Consider the following 19,880-nt stretch of genomic DNA (forward strand, 5'->3'; position numbering starts at 1 on the left):
AAACACGGCAATTATTCATATTCTTTGAATAGCAGAGGCATTGGCAGCTCCTTGACATGTTTTGCTGGTAAGATCCAGATGCACTTTCAAAGAATCTAAAATAGTCATGGTTGACCAGCATCGTACCCTGTAAAAGATAACAGCTATCTTGTTCACCATATCCTCTTACAGAAGGCTTAAGGCAAGACATTTTGATAGGTCTTTTAAATCTTGTCCTTGTGGTTTCCACTACATCTATTATCTAATACAGGGACCAAACTACTTCAGTTGGAATCAGTCATATCACTATCAGTTTTTCTTTCCACTTTAAGGTTAGATGGATTATTGCTTTTAACAATAACCTTGGCTCCTGCGTTAGTGTACATCAAGAATGCTTCCAACCATCTGGCAACTCTTCCAAAGTTATTCTGCTGAAAATCTTCCTCTTCAAGACAGACTTTTGTCAGGAGTAAGGACCTGCAGCTAGCCTGCTTACCTGCTAGCCTAAAACCCAGGCAGTCTAAGGAGCGCAGCTGGGCCCAACTAAGACGCCAAATTGTCCAAATGACTGAGGGGATCAGCAGACCTGCCCTTATGACTAGCCATCGGGAGCTGGCTGCTCAAAGCATTTGCCCATGCCTGCAATAACTCCCGTGCCTGCTTTTTCCCAGCCTTTCCTCAGCCCAGGTCATGCAACTCTGACCCACAGCTCCAGTTCCTGACTTGACTTTGGCTCTGACCCTTGGCTCTGGCATCTGGCTTCTGACTCCAGTTTACTCCTGAGAGAATTCTGCACCAAAAAATTAAAAATTCTGCACACAATATTTTAAAATTCTGAAAATGTGTGTCAATAAATAAATGTGGAGGCTCCAGCATAGCAGTGAGGAGCACAGACCACTGACTGCATGGAGGTGGGAGATCAACGTGCACCCTGCAGCCCCCAAGGTACGGACTCGGCGGTGAAGCTGCACCCAATCCTGACACAATGCAAGGGCTGAGCATGCCCAGGAAACACCCCAGTACCCTGCCTCTCTGCACCAGGTGTGGGCAGGCAGGCTCAGCCCAGCAGGATCCAAATGTGGAGGGGTTTAGTGTGGGAGGATCCAGATGTGGGGTGAGAGGGCAATCTGGGTGTGGATGGCTCAGTGGGGGGATTTGGATGCACAGGGGATCGTTGGGGGGGGTGGGATCCCAGGGCAATGGGATCTGCAGGTGGGTCCGGGTGAAGGTGGTTAGGGCTCAGTGAGAGGAGATTGGGTATGGGGGGGGATGGGACTCAGGAGGGGGAGTTTGTGTGTGGGGAACTCATCAGGGAAGTCTGGGGGCAGCTAGTTGGGGCTCAGTAGAGTGAGGGTCCAGGGGTGGGTCTCATCAGGGTGGTCCAGGTGTATAGGGATGGGGCTTGTTCGGGTGGGGGTTCAAGTGCAGGGGGCTCAGTCGGTGGGGCCTAGGTGCAAGGGTGGGGATCCAGATGCAGGGGTGTGTGGCTTGGCAGGGGGTGGTCTGGGTGCAGGGGAGGTCCAGGTGCAGGGCTCAGAGGGGGTTGGTTTGGGTGAAGGAGCTCAGGGGAGGTCCAGATGCAGGAGGGAAGGGAGAGGAGCTCAGTGGGGAGGGTTGGGGGGAGATTGGTGGGGGCAGTCTGAATGCAGGGGAGGGTCCGGGTGGCGGAGGTCTGGGTGCAGGGTTGCTCCGGATGCAGGGGGTGAGGCTCAGTGGAGTGGGAGTTTGGGTGCGGGCGGTTGAGGCTTGGTGGTAGGATATGGGTATGGGGGAGTCCGGTACGATCTGACCTGGCCAGAGCATCCCCAGCCCCACAGTGATTTGCTTCTCCGCCAGCTGTTCCAGGCGCTCAAAACAAAGCGCCTGCGGTGCTAGGGAGGGACATGTGACCTCTCGTGGCTTCTCTTTGCTTCCCTGTCAGAAAGTCATTTTTCCACAAGGAAGCAAATAAATCTGCAACAGACATGAATTCTGCATACGCAGTGGCACAGAATTCCCCCAGGAGTACCACTTATGACCAGCAGCTCCAATTCTTGGCTGCCTGACTCCTCCTTCAACCATTAGGCATGACCACCCACATCCCAGTCAAGTGACACCTTTCCACCTTAAGTGACACGATACAAATACCCTCTTCTATTTCTAAAGCCCAATCAAGTCCCTCCTCCCAAAAAATCAAAAGCTGACTATAAGCAGAGTTTTGTCCCCAAAAACGCAGAAATGCCAGGGACCCAATGAAGTCTGCTACAGACTTCAGGGCTGCTACTGAGTTTAGGTGGAAGGCACTCGGATACTACAATGACGGGAGGCAGCATAAAGCCCTAAAATAGATAGAATGCCTTACTTGCCCTGATAGCTGAAGCTTGAGAGCAAAGTTTTAGGAGAAGCAGCCCACTTTTCGCAGTAATTTTAAATACATGTTTCATCTATAAAGGTAATACTGGGACAGTACTACAAAGAATTCTTGTTTGTAAAGCTATTTGTGTTAGCTTTTCACCATTCCCAAAATAAATATTTCAGTAATGAGAAGCAGTAAATTACCATGCAAAACTGCAAACAAACTTCAACTACTAACCTGGGAGAACATAAACTGCAATTACTAACTCAGGAGAACTCATAATTATCTTTTACCAGGAAAAAAAACTGAGTTATTTAAATTCTTTTCACAGTTGAGTTAGAGGAACCAATTAAAAAAAAAATCTACTAATTTTGTTTTAAAGGGACCAAACTTTTAAATAGCCTTTTGTAATAAAGAATTTTGTATGTGCATATGCATGTAATGTCTTTGTAATTCCATGGTAAGGAGGAAAACATACAATGTATTTTACCAGTCTATTCCTTAAAGTATGCCATTTAAAACTAAGCATTATCTAAGTTAAAATAAGAGAAACAAAATTGTCCTTCGAAGCGATTAAGGTTTTTGGAGTTTGCAAGGCTTACAATATACAATATTGTTCAAATTGTACTATTTCAAGAAATTAAGCTAACTTCTGCCAATGACCCCTTGTTTCACTGGTGTAAAACCCTTTTAGAACCTCTATTACTTTCCTTTACAAGACAGAGAAACCAACTCCAAACATATTTCTTCTGATACATCTTATTAAGTCTCTTCATCTTCTGAAATAAAAGAAACAGTTTATGTAATTCACTGTACTCAGACTTTACCACTGGATTTCAGAACTTGCTGTAACTAACGATATGTAACACAGTAGAAGCGCGAAACAATAAAGTATAAACTCAGGAGTTTATTCTCAAAACCCATTAACATAAACATAGGCATTTGCCAAACAAGTCTTGAAATTGCTACAAACCAAACAGGAAACTATCTTGGATACTCAAATGTCAGTATTTTGTGCTGCCATTGCTCAACCTGAGACTTCAGGACAACATCAGCTTTTAACTGGTACAAATCTGTTTAGTTACCAGTAGGAAATGTTGAGTAGTTACACAAATTAAGAAAGTAGAAAAACTCTGGGCTTGTCTTTGCTACCAGGGTAAGTCGACCTAAGTTACGCTACTTCAGCTATATAGTGAATAACGTAGCTGGAGTCGACGTAGCTAAGGTTGATTTACCGTGGTGTCTTCACTGCGCTGTGTCAAAGGGAGATGCTCTCCATTTGACTTGCCTTACTCTTCTCAGGGAGCTGGAGTACCTGAGTCGACCTGAGAGCACTCTGCTGTCGATTTAGCGGGTCTTCATTAGACCCGCTAAATCGACATCTGCATCGATCTCCCTGGTAGTGAAGACAAACCCAGATTCTCAGCAGAGGCAAGAACCCATGTAGCTCCTTTAACACAGAAGGGATGGAGAAAGAAAAGTACAGCAGAAGCTTAAGGGGCTCCTCTGTTGGGATCCTTGCAGTGGACAGCTGAAAGCCTTTCAGATGCAATCCGACTAAGAGTCACCACTGAAAATTTGTGCTACTAGTACAATATATAGTAGATTAAGCTAAACTGGAAAAAGGCACTCTTATATACTCATGTGGAGTGGTATATGAACAGATACTGTGCTTTCAATTCACACTGTATCTTAATCCAAATTTATTTTCAAGTGTAGACAAGCCTTAAGACCGTAGCCAGCTACATGAGACATGCTTAAAAACAGAAGCTATTTGTGGTTTAACACTAAAAAAAAAAAGAAGCTAAACAATGCTCTAACAGCACCTTTAACTTAACTGTCATTACAAAGGAAAGTTCATAACCAAGACTGTCACCGTAAAAGAACTGATAAATAATACACAACAAAAATACACACAAAAAACCCAACATAATTAAGGATTTTTTTGTCCTTCTGAAAATAAGAGATTTGAAATTTGGAAGGCTTTCCCCACAAGAAGCTCAATCCTTGGACATAAATTTTTCTTAAAAAATTATAAATAAAAGAACTGCCAGTACAAATTAAATACAAAATACATATGGCATTTTTATGTTAACATTGCAAGAAAGCAGCAACAAGCAATCACACTTTTCAAAGTGGAAGACACAAAAACATAAAAAAGGAAAGACCACACACTTACCAAACCTTGAGAAAGTATGTGCAGAGCTCGCTTTGTCATCGTCCGAGTTGGCCATTTCAAACTGATGCAGCTAATCACAAACGTCTCAGGCTAAACTACAGCAATTTTCAAAACTGTCCAGTGAGGGTTAGAAGCAATCAGCATTAAATTAGTGAAAGCAGTGTTAGCAGAGTTATTAACATGATGCACTGGACAATCAAGGGGATAATTAAGGTTAATTATTATTTATGTTTTCCCTCTTATACCCTAAAAATTGGTTTTCTTATGCCTTAGTTTTAATAAACAACATCTAACCAAGTAACAGGACCTAGATATGCATAATCTTCCCATACTGAATATTATATAAAAGTAATATTACTTTATTTTGAAGTAAAATTCCTGGTTACTTTATAACAATGCTTTGAATATTTACCCTTTCTATGACCTGATCTTGCACCGCTGATCAAGTCAATAGGAGTTTTGCCACTAATATCAATATGTGCAGAATAAAGCCCATACATATTCTACTCCAAGATTAAATAAATCCTTGATCCATAGGCAGCACTGAATTAACAGCTTGGAGAGGCTAGCCCTCACCCCGCCCCACTCCCCTGCCTGAGCCCCCTCATGGCCACCAGCCCCACAACTCCCGCTCAGTGCTGGGCAGTGCAAGCACTGGCTCCAGCTGCCTGGAGCCCTGGGCTGCCCCCAGCCCCAGCCCCAGGGGAAAAGTCACAGAGCACCAGTAGGAAACAGGAGAGGGTCCGGGGGCAGAGCATGGGCAGCGCAACACAGGGCTGTTTGGGGAGGCTCAGCCTCCCCTGGCCTGTGATACCCGCCACCCATGCCTTGATCCAAAAGAAAAGCATTTCTTCTTCCATTAATAGTAAAGATGCAATATTTTGTACTAAAACAAAGCAAGTGATACACATTTAAACAGCTATTGCAACCCAGTAATTTTTAGGCTACAAATAATCTACAGGTTGGTTTCCTTCTGCAGTACTATACCATGATTACAATGCTGAGAATAGTAATTATTTGAATTGGTGTCTCTTCTGTTTTGGTGGGTAAACACACAAAAACAAGCTGTAGTTTTCATAACTGATGTTGAAAACTAGGCCCTGATCCTGCAGACGAAGCTGTGCAGGCAACCCTCTTACACATGTGTGGAATCCTGTTAGGGTCAGTGAGGCTATGTACCAGTCAGATTACAGGACTGGCCTACTACTGTATTATTTGCAGTACATTCCTACTAATACAACTGTAATCAATCAGTTATTTAATTCATTGGTACTTATAAGTTTTTCCTGGCAAAAATTCACTTTCATACTTTTAAAGTGTAATTGGCGTATGTACAGGTGTCTGCAAGACTGGGGCCTAAATAGTATTTCGTTTTCTAGAAGATACTGTAAAATGTGAGTCTCACCCTTCGACTGTAAACTTGAGTCACACTTAATAAATTTTGCACTGAACACTCCATTTAAATACATACTTTGTGTAAACTATTTGTAATTTCCTTTTAAATAAGCAAAAGTAGTTACATTTATTTCACAGTCAAGTATATAGTTAAATATACATTTTCCTTTTAGATAGGAACATTGACTGTAAAATTATGCTTGATTAAAAATGGTTTTGCACGTTTTGTAAGTTTAATTAAGTAGTACTTCGTGGTCAGCATTAAAAGTTGAATTATTCTAATAACTATCTGAACGATTCTACAAATATAGAGCTACAAACAAGCTTTGACAAAACCTAACTTTGTGGGTCACCTTGCGGTGATAGCTTCCCTTTAAGGGAAGCAATTTTGAGAGTGTAACAAGTCACTACAAACTATTTTGTTTTTATGGCACTGGTTATTGTACCATCGTGGGCTGCATCCAATACCACCTGTATGGCCCTGAGGATGTCACATGGGCAGCAGCTCTGTGCTGATTGGGACACAAGTGGCCCATGGGCCACAGGTTGAGAACTACTGGTTTATGGCAATAAATTGTTGAAAAATCCTTGGCTTACTTATCTCAGGAGAGTGGAATGCAAGTCTAATCTGTGGTTCTCAGCAAAATTAGACAAAGCTCATGATTTTGACGTAAGAATATATTAGTGGTTTCAGAATACATTACTGTTCAACAGCTTGTCAAACACAATGATGCGTGAAGCAAACCAGTTTTACTTACAACATGTGCTAAGCTGAACTTTACTGAAATTTAAATGTATCATTAAACTCATGAATTTAAAATGTCTCAGCAAAGTTATGCATCAGCAGATTTTTTAAATGACCTTCAGATTAATCCAAAAGAATTTATTTCCAAACTAATTGGATCGGTTGCGTTTTTTGTTTTTACTGCGCAAGGTGTGAGAATGAAAAAACAAACAAAAGGGTTAAGACTTAGGCTCTAGAAAGGGATCTAAATTTGAGCTACATCTCTGTCAGTTATTGCGATAGCAAGGACAGATCTAGCTTAATGGGGAAGTGCACCACAGGACTGGAGAATGCGAGTTACCATAGCCCTGAACAAGCCTCAGATTTTCGCTCAGACTTTATCAGCGTTAGGTAAGAAGGTGAGGAGAAAACCGTGCAGCAGCAGTAGTAGCACTTGTGTCTTCAGCTCCGCCGCGGCAGCTGCCCTTTGAGTGAGCTGCGAAGCTGCCGGAGGGCCAAGCAAGCCAGAATAGTGACAGCCGCAGCTGAGGCGGGGGGACGAGAGCAGGGCTCGCCTGAGAGGGGTTAGAGGAACAGGGAACAAGGCGAGCGCCGTTCTCTCAGCGCGGGCACAAGCAAACAGACCCCCGCAGCTCCCTCCCTGTCCAGGAGAAGGGGTCAGACCTGAACGCTTGGACCGGGCTCGCAGCTCCAACATCCTCCAGCTCACGTCTGCCAGATGCAACGCCATCGCGCGGACGTACCACCACTACTACTCCCCTCCCCGCGCGCCTTTTCCACCGGAAGAGGCCGAGGCGACAGTACGGCTCTGGCCGCCGTTGTTACCCTGGCCGGCCGTAAACACACCCACGACACTGTCGCAAATGCGTCCGTCTAGTCAGTCCCGGAAGGGAAGAAAGGATTGTGACGGCCCCTCCCCCGCTGCCGTAAGTGATGTTGGCGGCGGCCTGCGAGTGGGCTGGAGGTGCTGGAGGATGGGGCGCTGCTACCTGTTTGGTCTGTCCTTGTTCCTGGGGCTGCTGAGGGCTGGCCGGGGGCTGCAGAACGTCACCGCCCAGCTCTTCGGGGCCGAGGCCTTCGGGACCCTGGTGGCCTTCGGGGACTTCAACTCGGATAAGCAGACGGACCTGTTCGTGCTGAGGGGCGGTGAGTGCTGGAGGAGCTGGGCCCCGGGGGACTGGAGCGCGGGTGGGGGGACGTGGGCGCCCCGGCCGCTAGGGGCAATGGGGTAGGGTAGGGTGGGGTGGGGTGAGGCTGTCCCCTTAGCAGCAGAGATGGGGCCAGTCCACTGGTTACTGAAACGGCGTGGATGCCATGGATCGTCTCTTCTCTTTTCATACCGCACCTCTCTCTGTGGTCTCTGAGCCCCTCAGCTGCGGAATGGTGCACCCCTCATGGGCAGGCCCATCAATAATGCTTATATAACGTAATAAGGGGGTAAGTAGTGGGTGTAACTCTTAAATATTAATGGTCTTGATTCTAACACAAGTTAATTCCTAATTTTATCTGCGATCATAAAACAGGGTGTGAGTGTTAACAAGTCCTTTGGCCAAAGGCTTATCATCTCTGTGAAACAATATTGACATTTTTGTCAGTCTGGTCAGAGGGAGACTTATGGACAATATTGTATTATCAGTGGTTTCTGTTCTAAGGCATGTCATTTAATAGTTGTAGTCTTATCCTACAATCAGCATTATACTGAAGATGAACGTAACAAAAATTGAAGTAATGTTATGTCGGCAAGGGGAATTAGTTCAAGTGGTAGAATGCTTGCTTAGCATGCAACAGGCAGCAGGATTGATGCCCATGTTGTGTGGGCAAATAGAGTGCCCATCTATAAAAAGGGAAATACGGACAAAATGGGGAATTACAGACCAGTCAGTTTAACTTCAGTACGCAGAAAGATAGTGGAGCAAATATTTAAGCAATCAGTTTGCCAACACCTAGAAGATAAAAAGGTGATAAGTAACTGTCAGTATGCATTTGTCAAGAACAAATCATGTCAAGCGAATCTAATAGCTTTCTTTGACAGGGTAACAAGCCTAATGGGTGGGGGGAAGCTGTAGATGTGGTATATCTTGACTTTAGTAAGGCTTTTGATATTGTTTCTGATCACATGACCTTGTGAGAAACAAACTAGGGTAATACAGTCAAGATAGAGCTACAGTGGGTGCATAACTGATTGGAAGACCGTTCACAGAGAGTAGTTATCAGTGGTTCACAATCAAGCTGGAAGGGCATATTGAGTGGGGGTCCTGCAGGGATGAGTTCTGGGTCCGGTTCTGTTTAATATCTTCAGCAATGATTTAGATAATGACCTAGAGAGCATACTTACAAAGTTTGCGGATGCTACCAAGATGAGAGGAGTTGCAAGTGCTTTGGAGGATAGGATTAAAATTCAAAATGATCTGGCCAAACTGGAGAAATGGTCTGAAGTAATGAGGATGAAATTCAATCAGGACAAATGCAAAGTTCTCCACTTAGGATGGAACAATCAGTTGCACATATATAAAACGGGAAATGACTACCTAGAAGGAAGTACTGCGGAAAGGGATCTGGGGGGTTATAGTGTATCACAAGCTAAATATGAGTCAACAGTGTAACACTGTTGCAAAAAAAGCAAATATCATTCTGGTATGTATTAGCAGGAGTGCTGTAAGCAAGACACGAGAAGTAATTCTTCCATTCTACTCCATGCTGATTAGGCCTCAGCTGGAGTATGGTGTCCAGTTCTGGGTGCCACGTTTTGGGAAAGAGATCGAGAAATTGGAGACGGTCCAGAGAAGAGCAGCGAAAATGATGAGAGGTCTAGAAAACATGACCTGTGAGGGAAGATTGAAAAAAAAAAATGTTTGTTTAGTCTGGAGAAGAAAAGGCTGAGGGGGGACATAGCAGTTTTCAAGTACATAAAAGGTTGTTACAAGGAGTAGGGAGAAAAATTGTTCTCTTTAACCTCTAAGGATAGGACAAGAAGCAATAGGCTTAAATTGCAGCAAGGGCTGATTAAGGTTGGACCGCAGGAAAAAATTCCTAACTGTCAGGGAGATTAAGCACTGGAATAAATTGCCTGGGGAGGTTGTGGAATCTTCATCATTGGAGATTTTTAAGAGCAGGTTAGACAAGCACCTGTCAGGGATGGTCTATACCAGGGGGCTGGACTAGATGACCTCTCAAGGTCTCTTCCAGTCCTACTATTCTGTGACTTTCCTAAGGTGTAGGAGAAATCTCAAGCGGGGATCATTTTTGTCTTGCTCCTCTGAAGCTTGAAACCATTTACAGCACTTTTTTTTGAGAACTCTTTAAACACACATGCTTAAGAATTTTAAAATATTATTAAATACTGTAAGATCATTTAAATTTATTTTTAAATAAACTTAATGATTGTGAAATGAACTAAATATCTAACTGTGAAGACAGAAAATATACAACATGGGTTGTGGCAGGGCAAGCTTACTTATTGGTCTTGCTAATATATTACCCTGTTGTGGGAAGAAGCATCTCTGATGCTCATACAGTAAATCACTTTCCATTCAGCTTTGGCCTTTTGAGGTTGCCTTGGGATTCTAGTCTAAACAAACTCTTGGTGTCAAATTGTATAATAACTTATGATGGGAAAGTCCACCTGCTGGGGTTAAATTTCATTTAGGCCACACAACAGCTGCCAAATTGTAACAATGTCCAATCACTACTGCATATTTAGATCAGAATCAAACTACTGATGTTGAGATGAAAGACTTGTTTTCATGCTAAAAAAGGACATTTGGAAATCATGGATATATACAAATGGCAAAATACATAGTTTTCTAATCAAATTTCAGTGTCTTTTGCAGATGCCAACTGCCACGTTAAAAATGGAAGTTTTTGTCCTTCACAGCTATAAGATATTTACACTGCAAATGACTTGAGTCATGTTCTGCTCATTCAGCTTTTCAGAAAATTGTTCCCAAATGTACAATGGCAGCAGTAAAGGTGTGAATTAATTTCGAAGTTTAGTTGGATTGTTTAAATGCTAGCAGTCCTAAACATGGCTGTATGGAAGTACTCAGCTGGAATATGCAGTGAACAAATTTTATTTTAGAGTTAAAAGGAATACTGATAATTGTGTGATTATATTAGAAGATATTTGATGTTTGGCTCATTATTTTTCTGATATATGTATGTAAACATTAAAGTTTTACATAAGATGAATAACTTATGGTTGCTTCTGCACAGCAGAATTGCATATACATGTTCCTCTTTTCTGGTTAGGCATTATCTGAAAAAGTCCATCTAAAATAAGTAAATATTGCTATTTCCAATTGGATTATTTGAAATCTCTGAACTTAAGATTTCATTGACACAAGGTTTGCAAAATACTAAAATAGCACAGCTTTTTTCGCTAATAGTTACCTGAAGACCAGTACAAAGAGGGGGTTGGTGGTCAGGCTGCTATGCATTGGAAGTACTGTAACATTAGAGCTCCAGGAGCCGTGCCAGCTTTAATCATTCTCAGGGTACTTTCAGCGGCCAAGTATTGCTTCTAGAATGCTGTCTTTGGACCCTGATTGAGGGTCCATTTTCTAGACTAGTTTCAAACTAGAGTGACTGCATGATACCTTGATTCCCACTCCCCTAGATATATGAAAGGAGAAAGAAATTTCTCTTACACCAGAGCTAAACATAAAAGCTAGCGATACCTGTAGCCTACTGTTTTGGTTTGGTTTTTTCAACTCCAGCCTTCAAGTTATATCATCAGAATAGAGAATAAGTCTAGCTGCTCCTACTGCATCAAGAATATTTAGATCCCAAAGTATGCGGGTGCAACAGCACTGCAAAAACCCAAATTTGGCACGTCTATCTGGCTGATTTTCAGACCCAACATCTCTAATTCTACTGCAGAAATAGAGAAGAAATCTAGCTGCTTCCAGTATGTCAAATAAATCCAGACCTTGGTGCAGCAGTACCACAAAAACCCAGAACAGGCACCTGGATCCTTCTGAATCTAGGCAATTTTTGTCCCTGTAGTTTCACTGACTAAATAGAAAACCCAGGATAGCTGCTCTGATTCTGCTGCAAAAACCTGGATCAAGCATCTGGATGTGACTGAAGCAAGAATGTGGGGGTTTTTTTGAGTTAAGTTCACTTCAATTTGAAATGCAGCTCATAGTGCCCTGGTGAAAAAATATTCCCCTTCTACCTCTTTTGAAGCAAAAGGAAATGCAGGGCTGGCCTTACCTTGAGGAGAACTGAGGCAGCCGCCTCAGGTACCAGCCTGTGGGGGGAGGGGCACCACTAGGACTCAGTGTAGAAAATTGAGTCTGCTGCTGGTGCATATGTATTCTCTCTGCTCTAGATGCACAGAGATGGTCAAGTGCTGTGCTGGAGGAAGGAGGGCACAAGAGACGTAACAGGCAGGCAGGAGAAAAGGTGAGAGAGAATAACAGAAAGCAGAAGGAGCTGCAGGCAGAGAGAGGAAGAGGAGCCTCTTATGTACCTCTCTAGCACCCCGAGGAGCCTGGACTGATTAACACCAGCTTCTCAGGGAGCTTCCTGTTTCCTTCTGCTTTCCTGAACCCACTTGAGGGGAACATGCAGTCACCTGCAGTAGTAGGAGCCAGTTAGGTCCTTAAGATGCTGATATCTTCCCTCACTCAGGCCCTGCTACCAACCTGCTTATTTGTCCCCTTCAATTGACTGTTGAGAGCCACTATAGCTGGCACAGAACAGCAGTCATGACTGAAAGAAGAAAACGCCCCTCTGGGGCAGCATTCAGGAAAAAAAAAGAAAGCAAAGGAAGCTTTTCTACCTAAGCAGGAAGGAGCTCTCCTGAGATACATAGATACAAATGTTCACGGTGAGCCTTCCGGCCCCAGTGAGGGTGTGAGTGGTGAGGAGATGCCTGATCTTCCAGTTAGTCAGAGTGCAGGTGAATGGCAGCTACTGCCGCATCCATATCTCCATCTCAAATGGATGTAACCATGCACATTCCTGACGAAAAGTGTAGATCAGAGAAGAGTGTGGTGGAGGCGCAAGAAACAACTTCTGCTGAGTTTAGTTCCTTAATTCTAGATGATCCAGGACTGTGGACCCTCTTGAGCAGTAGCCTGAGGGACTTCCCTGTACTGCATGGGCCACAGCAAGTGAAAAACTTCATGTTCCCCAAAGACAACGAAAATAGAAGTTTCTATCCAACACATTACTGGTGTGAAATCCCCAATGGTGACAAAGTGGAGAGGCCATGGCTTATGTATGCAAAAACCCAGAATGCTGCATACTGTTTTTGTTGCAAACTCTTCCAGTCTAATGTTCCAGCCACATTGGGTTCTACAGGAAAAAAGGACTGGAAAAACTGGCTAGAAATCTGGCATGCCATGAGAAGGCAGCAAATCACCAGAGAGCATTCCATAGGTGGAAAGAGCTTGAGATGAGACTAAGGTTAAAGGCCACCATAGATGATCAGCATCAAGAAAAGATTGCATCAGAGTCTCTTTACTGGCAAAATGTTCTGAAAAGGCTCATTGCCATTCTGAGAGTAAAACTTAGCACTGCGTGGCACTTCAGATCAGCTGTATGTGCCAAACAGTGGAAACTTCCTTAAAATTGTGGAGCTGATGGCTGAGTTTGATGCTGTACTCCAGGAGCATCTGAGGAGAGTCAGCACCCAAGAAATGTACACTCACCACTATATTGGAAAAAAAATTCAAAATGAGATCACACATTTACTGGCAACAAAAGTCAAACAGAAGATTGTGGCAGATAAAGTCAGCAAGATATTAGTCTGTTGTTCTGGACTGCACACCTGACATCAGCCATACAGAACAAATTACTTTAATGGTGCGTTTTGAAACAACAGAACCCAGTGAAAATGTCCGTGCAAAGGTGACTGTCAGAGAGCATTTTCTAGAATTTATTGACATTGATGATACTACAGGAGCTAGTATGGCAAATGTGCTTCTTAGAAAGCTGGAAGATACAGGAATTGTGATAGCTGACATGAGAGGTCAGGGCTACGCTAATGGTACCAACCTGAGAGGAAAGAAGAGAGGAGTGCAGACACAGGTCCAAGAGTTATACCCTCGAGCTTTTTTTGTCCCATGCAGTTCTCATTCATTGAACTTGGTGGTCAGTGATGCAGCATAAGTTTCTAGTGAGGCTTCTGAATTTGTTAATGTGATTCAAAGCATCTATGTATTTTTCTCTGCATCAATTCATTGATGGCAAATTTTGAAGCAGCATCTGGGAACATCCTCTCTGACACTGAAACCACTGGGTGCCACGTGATGGGAAAGTCGAGTGGAGGCGATAAAGCCTATCAAACACCAAATTGGGAAGATAGATAATGCCATAGTTGCCATTATGGAGGATAATGCTATGACAGGAACTGTTTGTGGGAGAACAGTGGCAGAGGGAAGTGGAATCACCAGAAACATACATAACTTCAAATTTCCATGTGGCTTAGTGTTGTGGCATGAAATACTGTTTGAAGTAAATGTTGTAAGCAAGAGACTCCAAGGCATTGGTCCTGCTTTGAGCAGGGGGTTGGACTAGATGACTTCCTGAGGTCCCTTCCAACCCTGATATCCTATGATTCTAGCTGTTGACCTTGATATATCTGGAGCAGTGGAACAACTGGACAAAGCAAGATGAGGGATTTCAAAACATTCTTAAGAATGCACAGAAGCTGGCAGAGGAACTTTACACTGAAGCTATTTTCCCACCCATTCAAGAATACAAGAGTCATCAAAGAAGAAAACATTTTGATTACGAGGCACGGGATAATCCTATAAGAGACCCCAAACAACAATTCAAAGTTGAATTCTTTAACCGATTGCTAGATTGTGCAATAGTCAGTTGAAGAACATTTCATGCAGCTCAGGAAACACAGCAGTGTATTTGGGATGGTGTATGATATTCCAAAACTCCTCACTATTCCTGAAGAAGACCTACACCAGCAATGCAGGGCACTAGAGACAGTGTTGACACATGATGACATGCATGATATTGATGCGAGTGATTTAGGTGATGAACTGAAAGCCCTTTCAAGATACGTTTCAGCAGGATCAACTCCAAAGGCTGTTCTGGAATATATGTGCACAAATAAGATGACCACCCTCTTTCCAAATGCTTTTGTTGCTCTGCGCATACTTCTAACACTTTCTGTAACGGTTGCCAGTGGAGAACGCAACTTCTCCAAGCTGAAATTTAATAAAAACACATCTACGCTCCACAATGACACAGGAGAGGCTGGTCGGCCTTGCAACCATCTCAATAGAGCATGAGCTGGCCCAGACTGTGGACCTTCAGGAAGCAGTTCAAATCTTTGCAACCAAGAAGGCACGGAAAGCACCGCTTTGATTATTCAAACAGATAAAAATGCCAGTGTTTACCATGCAGACAAGAAAAGTTACATTTGCTGTTCAGGCATTTGAAAATTAAGTGTTACTTAAAATTTTTGAACAGGGCATTTTAAGTTGTTCTCCTTTATTGGGGTAGGTAGCAGAGCAGTACCATGAGAGGTGTAGAACAGGAAGAAGAATTGAGACCTTTCAAAGTTTTGGCCCAAGCGAGGAGGCATGGGGGCTTCATTTCAGCTCCCTTCCTCAGGTGCCAAAATGTTGTGGGCCGGCCCTGAAGAAATGAGACTTGGTTACCTTTGAATATTTCTTCTTTGTTAGCTGGGAGGAGCAATTATATTTGGAGGTGCAAACCATCTCAACCATACCTTGTTAAATATTGTGTTCATTCTCATAAAACCAGTGTTTAATAGGGTTTATTCGTTCATTTAATGCTATATATTTGCTTCCTTTTTAGGCAATGAATTACTTATCTTTCTGGCAGACCAAAAGGAGCCCTATTTTAAACCCAAAGTCAAGTTGTCAATGTAAGTATTGATACATAATATCTTGATGATGATGTGATGGAAGCATTCATTTTGGTTAAGACTGACTGAATTGGAAGCAAGATTCAGTGGGAGCATGATTAAGATTCTTTCTGCATTGTTTTTTTGTCTAAGTGCATGATTCAGTTTGTCCACAGAATTCAAGCTTAAACTTGAAAGATGAGTTTGCTTAATGATGTCAGGAAAGGCCATTTGGTATTTTCTGTACTTGCCTAGATTTTATGCATCCTCTGAGAGAAGTTGGGGAAATAAGAACTTTGTAATCTATAGGGTTTATGTTTAGTTAGATACATTCCCCTCTCAGCTTCACTTATTTAATGCAGAATATGGGCCTGATTTCCAGTTCCTATGCAAATGCCCATCTACTGTGTGCACAGAAAACTGAATATCCTTATTTACATCTTTCATATGTGCATGTATGTGCATAACTGTATATGAGTTTGAACAAACTGAGTACTCATGCACAGAATAGGCACACATTTGCACATGCCAACACATGAGTACAGGTGCACTGACATTCAAGCTTCTCATTTAGAAACAAAGCCCAGATACTCAAGGAACAATGTGTGTGTGGACCAAAAGAACGACAGCAGAAAACAAAAGATAGTATGTGAGAAGGAATAAGACACAACAAAGGAGAAAAGATGGGGCTTTCTGAAGCCCCAATCTACAGCTCCGGTCCCAACTGCTTAGACATCACGTTTTATGATCTAGCTCCTGGGATCAAACTAGAAGGTTTCCTTGTGCCTATACTAGAGCTTTTAGGGGTCCGCAGTGATAAGTTGCTATAGTGTGGGACTAGTAAAGTTTTGCAAGTACTGGGGATTGTGAGAAGAGTGTATTGGATAGGGTTGGAGAATGTCTGCCAAGACTTAGGGCTAAAACTTTCATTCTGCAAAATTTCATGTAATATACCCATTGCAAAAAGAAAAGAAATTATTAGTCTATGGATGTTCAATATTTTAGGGGACCACAGATTTTAATCTCACATCCATTTGCACATTTAAATGTTTAATTTTATAATTGTAGAAATCAGGGTGTCATAACCAGTGTGGTTCCTGGAGATTATGATGGTGATTCACAAATGGATGTCCTCCTGACAACACAACCACAAAATCATGTTACCAATGAACTATCAGTTATTATTTTCTGGGGACGCAATCAAACATTAGGTAAGTTGGTGCTATTGTTAACTTAATTATTTTTTTATTATTTATAACTTACTAGACAACATAACCATTATTTGTTTATAACAGAAATACTGATTAAACATCTATAGCAGATCTGCAGTTTCACATCTGCATAAAATTTTGTAGTAGAACTACAGTGGGTAGGAGGGTAAAAAAATCAGTCTCTTTATTATGGAGTAGCAGTAGCCAACTCACAGTTCAAGTTGGAGCTATTTTCTTAATATAAACCTGATTTTCTCTACCCCCCCCCCCCCCCAATCCCTTCTTGCTGCCTCTACCTCCTCCCAACTTCCCCACATCCTCAAGAAAAATTATTTTTATCCTAGGCTAAAGTTTATCTGGGGAAGATGCGTAAGAAATAGGATACAGTGTTATGAAAATTTCTCTCTCCTTCATTTGTCAACATTATGCTAACATTATTGGGCTCATGACATTTAATAAAATGGTTTGGTTTAGAAATTCCAAGTTATTCGATTTTTGTTGACCTTGCTGAGAAGCAGCTTTTACGGGGAAGGTTTGGGGAGGGATGGGAAGGCTAAAGAGTCTTTAAGTGTCTTAAAAGCAATATTTAAACAATCAGTATTAAAATATTTGTGAAGTATAAATCGAGCTACTACTGACTTCAAGTACTGTTGCTGCCAGGCTGAGTCACAAGTGGGGGGAATGGATTGTGAAGTAGCAGACTGTGGAAATGGGTTGGAGCATGTCCAGGAAAGGTAATGAGATGACCAGAGGATTTGGGAGGAATATGAAGGGTTGACATGGAGTGAGGTACAAACAGGAAGATGCAGGCCTCCTTGCCAGTTGGCTGAGAGGGGATTCGGGGGACCTTGAGAGCTTGGAGAATGAGAGGCATAGAATGGTGTTAGTGGAGAGGTTATATACCTACAGGAGATAGAAGGTGTAGAAGATGGAAGGGCAGGGTACTAGTGCACGCCCAGGAAGTGGGGGACAGAAGATGGGTGCAAATGAAAGTGCAGGGTGAAAGGAAACAATATAACTGACTGCTTTGAGCAGGGATGGACAGAGATATGCCAGGGACAGTTGGATGTAGGGTTTGAGAGGTCTGTGGGGGGAGCAGTGCTGGACACCCAGCCAGTTTACACTTCCACATAGTCTCCTCATTAATAATTACTCCTTCCAATTTACATTGTGCTACAGTCTTAAACAACACACTGAATAAAGAAAAGAAGTACTTGTGGCACCTTAGAGACTAACAAATTTATTTGAGCATAAGCTTTTGTGAGCTACAGCTCACTTCATCGGATGCATGCAGTGGAAAATACAGTGGGGAGATTTATATACTGAGAGAACATGAAACAATGGGTGTTATCATACACACTGTAAGAAGAGTGATCACTTAAGATGAGCTGATACCAGCAGGAGAGCGGGGCTGGGGGGGAGAAAACCTTTTGAAGTCACCTACTACAGGACAGGCCCAACAAAGAAAATAACAAAACGCCACTAGCCATCACCTTCAGCCCCCAACTAAAACCTCTCAAACGCAGCATCTAGGATCTACAACCTATCCTGAAGGAGGACCCATCACTTTCACAGATCTTGGAAGACAGGCCAGTCCTTGCTTACAGACAGCCCCCCCAACCTGAAGCAAATACTCACCAGCAACCACACAACGGAACCACTAACCCAGGAACCTATCCTTGCAACAAAGCCCGTTGCCAACTGTGTCCACCTATCTATTCAGGGGACACCATCATAGGGCCTAATCACATCAGCCACACTATCAGAGGCTCGTTCACCTGCACATCTACCAATGTGATATATGCCAGCAATGCCCCTTTGCCATGTACATTGGTCAAACTGGACAGTCTCTACGTAAAAGAATAAATGGACACAAATCAGACATCAAGAATTATAACATTCAAAAACCAGTCGGAGAACATGTCAATCTCTCTGGTCACTCGATTACAGACCTAAAAGTCTCAATATTACTACAAAAGGACTTAAAAAACAGACTCCAAGGAGAGACTGCTGAATTGGAATTAATTTGCAAACTGGATACAATTAACTTAGTCTTGAATAGAGACTGGGAGTGGATGGGTCATTACACAAAGTAAAACTATTTCTCCATGTTTATTCCCCCCCGCCCCCCATTCCTCAGACGTTCTTGTCAACTGCTGAAAATGGCCCACCTTGATAATCACTACAAAAGGTCGTCCCCCCCCCCCCCCCCCCCGCCCCGGTATTAGCTCATCTTAAGTAATCACTCTCCTTACAGTGTGTATGATCACACCCATTGTTTCATGTTCTCTGTGTATATAAATCTCCCCACTGTATTTTCCACAGTATGCATCCGATGAAGTGAGCTGTAGCTCACGAAAGCTTATGCTCAAATAAATTTGTTAGTCTCTGAGGTGCCACAAGTACTCCTTTTCTTTTTGCGAATACAGACTAACACAGCTGCTACTCTGAAACACTGAATAAAGAATACTTTTCAGGTACATTTTGTGCATATGTTATATCTGGACATGCTTTTGTCCCAACGGGTTCAGATTTTCTTATTAACCATATTTTCACATGCTTCAATCTACATTTTAGTATTATTTTATAAGATTACTAACCTAGGTAGAAATGGACTTTTGTAGTAAGGGTTATTTTTGTAATTTTGTTGAGCCCCCACATTGCTATAGATGGTAAGTTCCAGAGCTGGGTCTCTGAATTGCCTTTCTTCTTTGTTCTGGCGATTAAAAGTTACATGGAGCTCAAAGCCGTCAGTTATATTGTTTGTACTGAAGGCTGGCTGCGCTTTTGATGATCTATACACTAGCTAACAAACAAAATCTCACTAAATAGCTTTGGAAGACCTAAAGTTAATAAAGAATATAGTATAATGAGGGCTGGGTGTCTTAATGTCATAAAATGTGTGCAATTTAATCAAGTGAATGCTTTCTCTGTTTTCAGATTATAATCGTAAGACTGTGTTAAATAAAACTTTTCATGATGAGCCTCTAATTATGGAGTAAGTATGTATGGCATCTTACCTTGAACAAAACTTGCAGAAATAAATTAGAACATAAATGTTAAATATTAAAAAATATTTAACATTTAAGTGTTTAATTTGTTTAACAATGTCAAATTAAAACACCTAATATCTTAAGTCTGAAATGTGCCCAATATTAAAAACACAACATGAAAGCATCCAGGCTGCAGGTTGTCGC

General features: G+C 42.4%; 2 protein-coding genes across 5 annotated transcripts in view; one reads left to right on the forward strand and one right to left on the reverse strand.

Moving 5' to 3' along the window:
• The window catches only part of PHKB (phosphorylase kinase regulatory subunit beta), a 226,731-nt gene extending 219,218 nt beyond the window's left edge, over positions 1 to 7,513 (reverse strand). For 2 of the 4 annotated variants that reach the window (XM_074968661.1, XM_074968659.1), the window contains exons 1-2: positions 7,297 to 7,454; positions 4,494 to 4,606 (exon numbers count right to left, since the gene is read on the reverse strand). In XM_074968661.1, the coding sequence (XP_074824762.1) occupies positions 4,494 to 4,548 (55 nt within the window). In that variant the 5' untranslated portion in view covers positions 4,549 to 4,606; positions 7,297 to 7,454. Of the gene's footprint in view, positions 1 to 4,493; positions 4,607 to 6,922; positions 6,931 to 7,296 lie in introns of all 4 variants that reach the window. The other 2 variants (XM_074968662.1, XM_074968660.1) reach the window with 2 other exon arrangements.
• Positions 7,514 to 7,520: 7 nt separating this feature from the next.
• ITFG1 (integrin alpha FG-GAP repeat containing 1) overlaps positions 7,521 to 19,880 on the forward strand; it is a 208,258-nt gene continuing 195,898 nt past the window's right edge. The window contains exons 1-4 of the mRNA XM_074968663.1: positions 7,521 to 7,779; positions 15,424 to 15,493; positions 16,541 to 16,683; positions 19,624 to 19,681. Coding sequence (XP_074824764.1) covers positions 7,608 to 7,779; positions 15,424 to 15,493; positions 16,541 to 16,683; positions 19,624 to 19,681 — 443 coding nt within the window. The 5' untranslated portion in view covers positions 7,521 to 7,607. The remainder of the gene's footprint in view (positions 7,780 to 15,423; positions 15,494 to 16,540; positions 16,684 to 19,623; positions 19,682 to 19,880) is intronic.

This window comes from Natator depressus, chromosome 12 (assembly GCF_965152275.1).
Source record: "Natator depressus isolate rNatDep1 chromosome 12, rNatDep2.hap1, whole genome shotgun sequence".
In the NCBI taxonomy this organism is placed as follows: domain Eukaryota; kingdom Metazoa; phylum Chordata; order Testudines; family Cheloniidae; genus Natator; species Natator depressus.